At 37.7% G+C, this 13,465-nt stretch overlaps 1 protein-coding gene and 1 pseudogene across 2 annotated transcripts in view; one reads left to right on the forward strand and one right to left on the reverse strand.

Annotated features, from left to right (window-relative positions):
* The window catches only part of gnb4a (guanine nucleotide binding protein (G protein), beta polypeptide 4a), a 16,334-nt gene extending 12,905 nt beyond the window's left edge, over positions 1-3,429 (forward strand). For both annotated transcript variants that reach the window (XM_016508565.1, XM_016508564.1), the window contains exon 10: positions 2,461-3,429. In XM_016508565.1, coding sequence (XP_016364051.1) covers positions 2,461-2,567 — 107 coding nt within the window. In that variant the 3' untranslated portion in view covers positions 2,568-3,429. The remainder of the gene's footprint in view (positions 1-2,460) is intronic.
* A 3,555-nt stretch (positions 3,430-6,984) lies between these two features.
* The window catches only part of LOC107705297 (mitofusin-1-like), a 26,916-nt pseudogene continuing 20,435 nt past the window's right edge, over positions 6,985-13,465 (reverse strand).

The following is a 13,465-nucleotide window of genomic DNA, read 5'->3' on the forward strand; positions in this document are numbered from 1 at the left end:
TTTTTTTTTTGCGTAACTTGTCAGTGAACTCTGTGAACTTGTCTATGTGTAGTAAATTCTGCTCCATCTGAAAACACGTGATGATGATTTCCTGCTTATTACAGAACCGGCATTACTATCAAAATGCGCATGACAATCGCATTCGATTAATCGTGCAGCCCTAGAATTATGTAATTAAATTACAAAATAAATGTAACAAATCTGTTACAGTTACTGAGAAACAATGTATAATTAAATTACAGTTACTTATGGAAATGTTAACGATTACAAAGGGGGTTACATCTGAATATTTTCACACATGCAGATTTGATTGATTTCTTTCCCAAATTGCACTGACTGCTCTAAAATATGAGACACCAATGTTTCAGGAGTTTAGGACACAGAATAGTACACATGCTCATTTGATAACTGACTTATTATTATTTATGTATATGCTTTATTTTTTAGGATTAACTGTTTTTTTCCAAGTGTTCCCAGACATAGCTATGTAAGGAGTTGATTTAAAAAATGGTATCATAGCTATTACAATATATCTTATGATTTTAAATCTGTTTTTAACCTCAGAATGATATCAAAGTAAAAAGAGGTGCTAAAGTTTGATTTTGTGGTGGCTGTGCTTTAAAATTAAATTGTTATCTTAATTCAAGTGATGAAGTCTGACTTCATTTTGAAAGTCTGACAGTAAACCGTGTTGAGTTCTGCTGTAAGGTTAACCCTGCCTGCATTAAAAGTTTCAAAATGATTAACAGTTGAAAACATTCGTTAAAAATTTAGAAAAGTAATCAAATTTAATCAGTTACATTACTTTTAAAGCAATTGAAATAGTTACACTACTTATTACATTTCAAATAGAGTAACTTGTAATCTGTAACCAATTACATTTCCAAAGTAACCTTCTCAACAATGTTGATACATTTGATACATTTGTTGTTTGAAATATATAAAACAATTTATTTTATTTGGGTGACTTTGTCTGTTATCAGATTTACCAATTATCTAGTCCTTTCCTTATAGTTTCAGGTAGCCAAAACTTAGTTAAAGCTGTTGGAGAGCTATTTAGCATTTGGCTGTATTCCCCAAAATTAGCTCTCACTATCTTTGATCACAGGCAAGTGATTTTGTCCAGGAATCATAAAATGAAAATGCTTTTTAAAAAAAATGAAGGGGTTTAGTAAATACAAATGGCAACAAGACCGCAACGCGACCACCGCCTCGACTGCACAAAACGCTTCCACTAGCTTCCTCGTCCCGTATGTGCGCATCCATGTTGCCTATACGAACGTGATTGTAGCAGGATCACGTAATTTACTCAAACAAATGATAATTTCTGATATTGGCTGGTAGGTGGCATTAACTCTCAGGACAGCTATGAACTCGGCAGAGAACTTCCCTCTGCAAGCCTGCGCCTCGTCCATTAACAGCCTGTAAAGCAGGACTTCTCAGCGTGAGAAATACAAGGTGTGGCGTGAGGGCGTGTGAACTGGTTGAAATGCATGTCTCACGGTGAATGCGCAAGACTTGAGAGCCCTGTGTTTATGGAGATTAGAACTAAAAAAACTGCCCCAGAACAGCTCTCAGCGTGGACCATAGGCACTGATCATGTTGTTATTATTGCAGAGCGCATATTCAATCCGTAAAGATCGCAGGTGCATTTCCCTCACTATATGAGCGAGAGAGAGAGAGAGAGAGCTGCGCCGGTGCGTCCAGTTTTGTCAACAAAACTGGATGCTCTCCCTTTCTCTCCCTCTCCCTCAGATATTACAAGTGCGTGTTATGCAGTGTGGGCAGTGGGCACCGTCCGGCAGAAACATAAATCTGCACCTATGGCATGGACGATGAAACAAAACCTTGTCAGAGCCGTAATGCGGCGCAGAAGTGTGCTTGCCGCATGTCTACATTTGAAACAACGAACTTGAGCGTGCAAAAGACACTATGTGAACGGCAATTTTTTCCCTGCACGTCACGTGCGGGTCTCCGTTTTAATGATAAGAGGAGAGGAAAGGTTAAGAAAGCACTCCAGGTAAATTTTGAAATAAAGTTGATAAGCAGTTAAATGTGTTGGTTTTCCCACAAAGAAAAGTGTAAGCTCTTAATAAGTCCAAGAAAAAAATGATTCATTTACTTAACATGTTAAATTTGATTTACAGAACTTTTGTGCTGTTTTCTAAGTTTGGTCTTAAAGAGAGAAAACTTGCACTTAACCTTTTCACAGGCATTTTGTTTTCATAGACAGATATTGTGATGTATCATTATAGGATTGTCTAGCAATATATCGATTACAGCAGTAATCGATGACGCTGTATCGTGATATTATCGTATCGAGGGCCATGTATCGTGATTCGTGTCATATCGTGAGGTACCCTGCGATTCCCACCCCTAATAGACAGCCACACTTAGTCATGTGCTGTAAGATTTGTATGATACTTATCTCTGCTATTTTTGTTGGTCTTGTCTGTGAAGGTGTTCTAGCTGGGCATGACAACAGAGTCAGCTGTTTGGGAGTAACCAGTGATGGCATGGCTGTGGCCACCGGTTCTTGGGACAGCTTCCTTAGGATATGGAACTGACCTCACTGGGTTGGACTTCGGGAGCCACTCTTTCTGATCACACAATCACTGTAGTGCACCGCTGCCACAGAGGACCCTTCCCTCTCCATCTCCTCCTTATAGATGACCTAGTTTTCTTCATCTTCTCTCTTTCTTAGACCGCATTATCCCACCATCCTGCAGTCAGTCAAAGAGGTGAGGACCAACAGCGATGAGCCTCCACTGGCTCACTGTCTTTCTGGCTTGATGTCTGACTCGAGGTGGGGGACACGACTGTGTTGTGTACAGTATATATCTGCCATTCTGTGTGCTTGTATGTATAACATATGCACTTCTGACAGTGTTTGGATGTTCTGATGTGTGGATACTCGTGATGGGTGTCTTAACTGTCCCTGTTTTCTTTTCCTGCTTATTTTTTTTCTCTTTGTCCCCAATCACAGTGCTATTTGCCAGACACAGTGGCCAGTGTAATTAACTAAGGGATTAGGCTGCCACAGTATTGTAGGCCATTAGTGTTTGGCCCTCAACCTTAATTTAGTTTGCGTCAGGTAGCATCAGTGTTGGGTCTATTCTTTCATAAATGGTTCAGGCTCAGCTTGGTAATGTGTAGTTGTGAGAGAAACACTGATGCCACTGAGCTTGTGTTTGCCACCCTCTAAGCTTGACAGTAATGTTTGGCGTGTTTCAGTGTATTAAACTGTATTACAGACAGCACAGAAGGATTTACTATCAGCCTGTCTGTCCATCTGTCTTTACTATCACTATATGTACTATCTGAGATTTGCTGCTTTCCATATTTATTTGGCTGGATATATGATACATATATGGTTAAAGGGATAGTTCACCCACAAGTGTAATTTGTTGTAATTTGCTCACCCTCATGTTGTTCCAAACCTGTATGACATTTGTTTTTTCTGTTAAAATCAAAAGAACAATACTCATATATTGTGATTTGTTGGAAAACAGCAGTCTTCTTTAGTACTGATGCATTTATGCTTAATGGATCCAAAAACCCCTTAAAACCGATATGAAAGTATTCCAGATGACTCTACATTCCAAGTCGTCTGAGGACGAACAAAATAATGAGTGAGAAGCAGACTGAAATTTAAGTTGGTAATCTAAATCAGTGTTTCCCAACCTTTTTTTAGTCGCGGCACCCTTTGGAAATTTTAACAAACTTGTGGCACCCTACAAAATAAATTGTCACAATATTTGAATTTCTAACGTCAATATGATAATTTGAAAAGTATAGATATTCGGTACAGCAGGGAAGAACTGCAGAATATAATGTCATACAGATATTTTTAATATTAAAAATTGTCCATCAATGGTGGCAATCAGTAGGCTAATTTCTAATGAAGAGACCAATTTATATGACAGATTTTAATGTAGGCTTTTATACATATGTAAACATTATTTAATTACCATTATAACTATCTCACAAATTTTTGCTCTGCTCTCGACAGACGGCACCCCGGTTGGGAAACACTGATCTAAATTTAGCCACTTAATTCAAATTGAGTGGGCTGAATGTACTCATGAGCCGAATCAGAATGACACATTTCATTAACACTCAGTTATCAGTGAATTACGACTTTGGTCTGTTATTCACAAAAATTTGTATGTCTTCATAGGACATGGAGTGGTACACCTATCATATGGGCCACTTTCATGGCGATTTTACATGTGTGGACGCACAAAAATCATATGGTTTTGGAATAACTTGAGGGTGAGTAAGTGATGACATTTTAAGCAAAACTATTTCTGGAAAGTTTCTGGTTAAGTCTTTTGTTTTGATTCAAACACCAAGCATGGCCTTGATGCTTTGTGAGACTTTGCCATTGGTGAGCAGGCTGGAATTGCAACCTGATACCTAACAAGAGACCTTGGTCACTGCCACTCTGACAATGTCTGCCTTTCTACACACACTATGAACACCTGCCCTCTGAGATGAAGACCTAGCTAGGACTGTATGCTTTTGCACTAGAAAATAGTCACGTGAGACTGCACACACTGGTGTTTCTGCACGTATTTGAATTAATGTGCTTCAGCTCTATGACAAAAAAAAAAAAACTGTCATGGACCACAAGCTACACTGTGTGTATTTAGTCACAAATGTGTGTATTGAAGGTATATAGCCCTCTGTCTGTTTCAGTAAAACAACAACAAAAAAGCAAGCCTTAAAAGTAAGTCATTTTTCACTTGAACCATCAGTAATCACCTTAAATTTGTGCCAATCAGTGTGAATTAATGTATAGGCTGGCTTTGTGAGCATATACAAATCTGTACAAAGGTTATGCTTTTCATTGTGGTTGTTTAGTTTTGGGCTTTTTTTTTCCAGTCAAGTTTTTGACATTAACGATACTTACATTTCCAATACCAGATTGCATTCAGTATTCTGTATTGTTTTGTGTTATTTCAGGTGTTTAATATATGACATTTACTGTTCATCGGGTAAATTTCATTTCAATCATGCAGTTACTTATGATATGAAAGGACATCCAACAAATGTGGAAGTTATGATCCTCCTGTTTTGAGTGTTTACAACATTTAGGCGGTTAAGGTAATTAAGGTACATGAAGAACTTTGCATAGTGCAATGAAGGCAAAAAGGGTTTTAACCTGAATTGATTTAGTAAAACCAACATAATTAATTTGACATCCAATTCTCCTCAAGGTATAGCCTTTGTAGGTGTTTAATTGACTTGAAGGTATGTTCCAGTCTCAATACAATACAAGTTCAATACAATCAACAATGTACGGTACACTTACAAGTAAATTAACTCTTATTTTTTCTGGGAAAATGAGGCACTTGCAATTAAAATAAATTATGTACAGCATATGTGCACATGTGTACATTTGGCAGTTATATTTGTATTATTTGGGTTTTGTAAATTGTCATTACCAACATCATTTCTGTGTGTATTTTTTCTTTTCCTATTAATGTCCTCTTGATTGAGTTTACTGACTTTATAGTCATTACAGGAGATGATATTGCTATGACTTTAGTTTCATGTTAACACAATGTGCAACTTTACTTTTAAATGGTATTTTTTAGTGTTTATTGATTTTGTTGTGTCTTCATTTATCCATGATTGTTGCTTTTTGTGTGTTTGTGAAGACTAATACGATTGACCTTAACTCGTATTGAATCCGGAACATTCATTACATTTGAAGTTCAACCTGAACTTGCCAGTTAGTCCATAAAGTACATGAACATGACCGTAGGGAGCAGGCAACATAATATCCTATGGATATTTCAGCTAGCTTACTGAGCCTTATCCTATGGATAAGATCAAACACTGTGCTAGCAATACCACAATCCACTGACTCAGAGGGAAAAAAACTGCTTGCTTCTTAAGTTTACAAAAACCTTAACGGTATAAAAAAATCATGCATGGCCTTTATTAAGTTAGAACTTGAGAATTAAATCAGCGTGCAGGTATTTACCAACTGTGAAAATGGTTGTGTTAGAACTATCATATTAAATGATGCAGCTTATATTATCCAGATCTTTGCAATCACTTTTTCTTTCATTTACAGTAGGCACTCAGCACATAACTTATGACGTGAGGCCTAAATATTTAAATTTTTTGAAAATGGTTTCCCTCGCAACATTTGCTTTCCACGTGCTGGCCTTCTTGCTAGAGGAAGTGAGAGCTTAATTTTTCTGAATCTGAATTGTTTTTACAGAGGTGGTTATGCTGACAAGCATTGAAATTACTGCACTGAAACCCCAAGACAGATTGGCAGCAGTTCATGTAAAAAAATTGATCACAATACTACAAAGAAATACCCTGCCTTCAACTCTAAAAATGAAAGTGAATGCAGAAGTAAATGCAGCGTTTGCTGTAGCGTGATCACAGATTCAATGTACCACATTAAAGTGTTGTGTGTTAGCTGTGTTTTCACTTGCTACAGAAACCTTTTCATTTATATACAGGACACAGATAACCGAAGTGCAATCTTTTACGCATATTAACAACAGACTGTCACCAACCCTCAAACAAATTGTAGTTTACCAAAAAGCAAGCGTGCGTCATTATTGGGCATAGTGGTTTTGATGTATTTTATATAGCGATAGATCTACTCCTTTATGGGTATTCTGTTTGTGGTGCAAAATAAATGATCCTTGCTGATGTAATGGGCAAAAATATCTGGATGGTCCTGCATATGCTGTAACTATTTGATTTAAAACCAGATGATTTTGATTTTAATTCACTTATTCAGTAATTATTAGTTCTGCGATTTTTGTCCCTCCCTGGTATGTGTGTGTGTGTGTGTGTGTGTATATCATGGACAAAACCAGCAGACATAACTGCCTCTTGATTCAAACACACATTCCTCTTAATTCACTTTAAATGCTTTATTGAAAACAGATTTGTATTATTTGCTTTATGTTGGCTCCGAAAACAATGATCTCTTGCTGTGGGATCTTTTTTTATTTTTTAACAGAATTTGTATTCGTACAGTGGCAGTAAAATCTGTTACTATTTGTTATCATAACCAATAAATGCTTTTCATCAAGAGATTGTCTACACATTATTACTTTGCTACAATTAGTTGTTTGTCAATGAGAAATCTGGACATCTTGAACTGAAATAAATCTTTTAGAGTCCATGTAATTTTCCATTCGGCAGGCGTTGGGTTGTTCCAGCACTGAACACTGGAGGACAGTCTTACTCCTTCCCAGTTTCTTGCTGCTCTAGTTAATGTTGAGTCTGCAGATACTGTGCTGAAAAAGACTCCAGTTGTGACTCCAGATCAGTGGCTTTATGCCTGGGAATAAAACAAATGTTATCGTTTCAGGCCACATAAAACTGAATTGTGTGATTTCTGAACTAATTGTATTACCAATGACAATTGCAAAAAATGAATGCAGTTTTTTTTTTCCTGAACCCTCCCCTGATTTTGCTCTATGGACTCTATACTATTGTTTGAGCCAGTGTTGATGTGTTTGGAGTGGTTTGGATGCTCAATCTTTTCAGAGACCTGCCGCACAAACCAGGTCTAAGTGGCAAGTTTTTCTGTCTGAATAATGTTTCTTAGAGGTCTTTATTGGCACAGTGACTAACACTAATCTGGTTGGGAAAGTTTTGTTCTAGGTTCGAGACAGATACTGAGTGAAGCCACATTCTCAAATCTCGTTACATAGTTGTATGCAATTGATACAGGTCAATGATACCTGGACTATTATCAACTTTGACTTTTTTTTTTTTTAGCATTTGAAGATGTATTGAGGTCTACAGATACTTAATGCATTACATATGAGCAATTATGTTCATACTTTTTATATTTGTATACAATAAAAATACTTTTAGAATTACAGTTTTTTTTTTGGATTTATATAAATTCACTTCTTGAACTTGATCTTCATCTTCAGAGAAAGTAATTCTGCTGGTTTTGTTCAACTCGCTTCATGAGGCAGGCCTTGGAAGAATCAATCTACAAATGGCTTACTATTAAGCTGGGATAGAAAAAAAATATTTTAGCTATTTAAAACTACATCAGCTTTAAGTCAGAAAATATAGCATAAAATACAACTGCAAGTTGTAATGTAGACATAAACATGAAATGCTGTTATATGATGCAGCCCCACCTTTGTTGTGCTTACTCCTACAGAATTACCAATTGACAAGGATTTGCTTTCAATTAAAGGCAATTATCTCCAGTATGAGCTGTCATTCTCTCTCACGCACATCATGACTGTTCTACCTGAGGGTTTTGGAGTGTTTCTGGACACTCTCCAGGCGCTGAATCCTGGCGCTGAGTCTTGCGGATCTCTGTTTCAAGCTCCATCTCGCTCTTGTCAACCTGTTGGCACATGCGGGTAAAGACGGCCACCATCTCCCTGCAAGAACACAGAGAGGCATATCCTTCACACATCGCCCACACACACTCATCCTACAGATCATATAAACCAATATTTCAAACATCTCAACATGTTTGTATGCAGGTCGGTGAAGTGCAGCGTTGTCTTTTCAGCTGTCACCTTGTGGATGAAATATTCACTCAACATTGCCATGATTAAGTGCTGGGAAAGGCAGGTGATGTGTCACATAATTTCCCTTTTACTAAGTCCATGTCGTTCAGTGTGCAAAGTTGATGGACAGATTTAAATAGCTGGATAAAAGGGTCACTGCTGGATCATTTTAGTTTGAAGTGGGAAATCAAAAAGTAGATTCAGAACACTCATGCTTCTGCTGTAATTCCATATATGGTGTTTGTATCATAAAGATATGGTCAAATTTACTATTTGGCAAATTTTCACTGGTGAAATCTAGTCATTTCATAGGAATCAACATACTAATGGGAATTTCGTGTGAGGACAAAAATTTCCACATGCAGATTCTGCATAGGATTCATGGGGAATTTGAAAGTTGCTTGGTTTGAAAGTGACTTTGATTTGAGCTGTGCTTCATACATCCCTTACACTATTGACTATAGACAATTAACCTTTTTTTGCTCACAGAATTTCACAGAATGCTGCTGATGTAGCTGGACACATTTACCACTGTTGTAAGAATTTGATTTAAATGATTCCTAATCATTTCATTAGGAATCAATGAGATCACAATTTTTTTGTGACGGTGAAAAATTTTCACAATGCAGATTTCACAACAGGTTCAAGATTTCCTGAATTGACCAACAGAAGGTTGCGTTGTTTGAAAGTGACTTGTGTGTGAGCTGTGCTTCAAACATAGCTTTACTATTGACAATAAACAATTTTGTCTATGAATGTGTCTGCACCTTTAGAATCATATTTTACAAAAGGGTAAACGGCAAAGCCCAGAATATCCCAAATTCTCTAGGACTGAAAACCGTAGCTTTGTATGCTTTTAGAGAAACTCAATATAGATGTCCTTATAGAGGACAAAACTGAGGAAAAGGCATATATATGACATTTTGCAAGCTACAGCAAAGAGCACTTCTCTTTTTACACATTTGTCTGTCTTCTCTGTGCATATGCTTGCAACCATCCAGGTGTTGTTATTTATAAAACTAATATATGAAGCAGTGGAGTCAAATGTAATTTTTTTTTTAAGTTTCAACACTTCAGTCCCTATTCAGAGTAATTGCAGAGGAAAGAGTAGCCAGAACATTCTGTTAAACATCTCCTTTGGAATGGCACAAGGTTGAGTAAATGATAGAATTTTCACTATGTTTTGAATGTATCAATTTTTGTTAGGTCTGTCACTCACTGTTGCACCTGCTGTCCACAGTCACTGCTGATAATGTGTGAAATGGCCTGCAGTCTTTGAGTGGCAAAGTCCACAAACTGCTGCTTAAGCGCCCTCTCTTTAGCGCTGTTGGTCCAGGTCAGTCTTTCATACAGGTATAGCAAACTGTAGAGACTCACAGAAAGTACAATAACCCTCCATCCCACAGAACGCCACACCTGTCCAAAAATGGCACCACACAAGTATATTTTACATGATTGTATTTATAATGAATGTTATAGAACTTAAAGAAGTCCTGGTGTAAAGCATTTTTAATCTAATATATCTTACCACACCAGCTATGACCAGCATGCCAACTGATGCTCTGGAAGTGAGAGAGACCAAACCTGTTGCCATGGACATAGCCAACTCCTCCTGGACCTGGGTTCCCAAGGGAGCAGAGGAAGAGGTGACCTATGGACAAAGCATATTACATCACTGTAGGCCTATTTATGTTTGATATGTTTGCTATTAGAGATCATTAAAGCAAGTGCACCCCCCCCCCACACAAAACAAACAAATAAAAAAACACTTGGACAGTTACTTGCAATTTTTGATCCAACAGGCTCAAAGCCTGTTTTGCTTTACCAGGCCCTAGGAAACGGTTCACCAAAAATGTAAGACCCAGTGAGAAATGAAAGTTGATGTCCTCCACAAAGTCTTCACAGAGGCTGGCAAAGTTCAGGTCATAGGTAATACTGAACTTCCTGTTGGGGAGGTGTAGTTGACCTCAGGCAGCAGGGGGCAGCAGAGGACGTAGAGTGTCTAGGCATGATAATAACAGGACAGGACTGTCAATGCTGACAGCAGTCTAAAATATTCTTTGCCAGGGAAAGCTTGTTTACTGGAGACTTTGTGTCTGAAGTGAAAACTGTGCATAAGTGTGTACCCATGATGTCTCTCTGAGATGACAGCACGTAGCCATTTATACTGCTGGAACAGCGCAAGTCCAAATTCTTCAGCATTCTCTCCTCCACATAGGCCATGAGCTTCTGCAAAATGCAAACAAACACAATTATGGTATTTTTTCATTGTTAGATAATGAAAAACCCTCTTATTATCTTTTCAAAAAAAAAAACTGTCTTAGTTGGTAATTCTATATACTATATTTTTGACAAAACATCCCATGTTTCGGTAGTAATATGTAATATGCTCTGGTCCCCTCCCTGCTTACCGTGGTGACGAGATACATAGCAGACTGTCATCACTCAATGGCTGGATGTCTAAGTGGTGCCCGCAGAATAACATAGGTTTCATAGATAATTGGATGAGTTTTTGGGGCAGACCTGACCTGTTGAAAAGAGATGGTCTTCATCCCTCCTGGGGTGGTGCCGCTCTTCTCTCTAGAAATATGGCACATAATCTTAGAGTTTGTACTTGACTAACTGGGGCCCAGGTCAGGAAGCAGACAGACTGGCTAAACCGACCGTCTGCTAGCCGCCTCACGTCACAGAAATCAGTTAATTCTCAGCACATAGAGACTCTCTCACCTAGATATCACACTATAGAGACAGTGTCTGTTCCCGAACAAGAAAATACAAAAAACGTCCAAACCAAATTAAGAGTAACAATTTAATTGATGTTCAACAAATAAAAAACAGATGCAATACGGATAAATTTCTATGAATGTAAATGATATGATCACTGATCATAAACTAGATGTGCTCTGTTTGACAGAAACCTGGCTAACCTGGCTAGATTACATTATTTTAAATGAGTCTACCCCCCAAGATTACTGTTATAAACATGAGCCACGTCCAAAAGGTAAAGGGGGAGGTGTTGCTTCAATTTATAACAATGTTTTCAGTATTTCTCAGAAGGCGGGTTTCAAGTATAACTCGTTTGAAGTAATGGTGCTTCATATAACATTATCCAGAAAAACAAGTGTTAATGATAAATCCCCTGTGTCGTTTGTACTGGCTACTGTATACAGGCCACCAGGGCACCATACAGACTTTATTAAAGAATGTGCTGATTTTATATCCGAGTTAGTGCTGGCTGCAGATAAAGTTTTAATAGTTGGTGATTTTAATATCCATGTTGATAATGAAAAAGATGCATTGGGATCAGCATTCATAGACATTCTGAACTCTATTGGGGTTAGACAACATGTCTCAGGACCTACTCATTGTCGAAATCATACTCTAGATTTAATACTGTCACATGGAATTGATGTTGATGGTGTTGAAATTATGCAGCCAAGCGATGATATCTCAGATCATTATTTAGTCTTGTGCAAACTTCATATAGCTAAAACTGTAAATTCTAATCCTTGTTACAAGTATGGTAGAACCATCACTTCTACCACAAAAGACTGCTTTGTAAGTAATCTTCCTGATTTATCCCAATTCCTTAGCATTTCCAAAACCTCAGAACAACTTGATGATGTAACAGAAACTATGGACTCTCTCTTTTCTAGCATTTTAAATACAGTTGCTCCTTTACGCTTAAGGAAGATTAAGGAAAACAGTCTGACACCGTGGTATAATGAGCACACTCGCACCCTAAAGAGAGCAGCCCGGAAAATGGAGCGCAGCTGGAGGAAAACAAAACTAGAGGTATTTCGTATTGCTTGGCGGGAAAGTAACCTATCCTACAGAAAAGCATTAAAAACTGCTAGATCTGATTACTTTTCTTCTCTTTTAGAAGAAAACAAACATAACCCCAAGTATTTATTCAATACAGTGGCTAAACTAACGAAAAATAAAGCATCAACAGGTGTTGACATTTCCCAACAGCACAGCAGTAATGACTTTATGAACTACTTTACTTCTAAGATCGATACTATTAGAGATAAAATTGTAACCATGCAGACGTCAGCTATAGTATCACATCAGATAGCTTGCTATAGATCGCCTGAGGAACAATTCCACTCATTCTCTACTATAGGAGAGGAAGAATTGTATAAACTTGTTAAATCATCTAAACCAACAACATGTATGTTAGACCCTATTCCATCTAAGCTCCTAAAAGAGGTGCTTCCAGAAGTCATAGATCCTCTTCTGACTATTATTAATTCATCATTGTCATTAGGATATGTCCCAAAAACCTTCAAACTGGCTGTTATTAAGCCTCTCATCAAAAAACCACAACTTGACCCCAAAGAACTAGTTAATTACAGACCGATCTCGAATCTCCCTTTTCTGTCCAAAATACTAGAAAAGGTAGTATCCTCACAATTATATTCCTTCTTAGAGAAAAAATGGTATCTGTGAGGATTTCCAGTCAGGATTTAGACCGTATCATAGTACCGAGACTGCTCTCATTAGAGTTACAAATGACCTGCTCTTATCATCTGATTGTGGTTGTATCTCTCTATTAGTGCTATTGGATCTTAGCGCTGCGTTTGACACTATTGACCACAACATTCTTTTGCATAGACTAGAAAACTTTGTTGGCATTAATGGAAGTGCATTAGCATGGTTCAAATCGTACTTATCTGACCGCCATCAATTCGTAGCAGTGAATGAAGAGGTATCATATCGATCACAAGTGCAGTATGGAGTACCTCAAGGCTCAGTACTAGGGCCATTACTCTTCACGCTTTACATGTTACCCTTAGGAGATATTATCAGGAAACACGGTGTTAGCTTTCACTGTTATGCTGATGATACTCAGCTCTATATTTCTTCACAGCCCGGCGAAACATACCAATTTGAAAAACTAGCGGAATGCATAGTCGATATAAAAAAAACTGGAT

Source organism: Sinocyclocheilus rhinocerous, unplaced genomic scaffold, assembly GCF_001515625.1.
Source record: "Sinocyclocheilus rhinocerous isolate Xijiao unplaced genomic scaffold, SAMN03320098_v1.1 scaffold2279, whole genome shotgun sequence".
Taxonomy (NCBI): Eukaryota; Metazoa; Chordata; class Actinopteri; order Cypriniformes; family Cyprinidae; genus Sinocyclocheilus; species Sinocyclocheilus rhinocerous.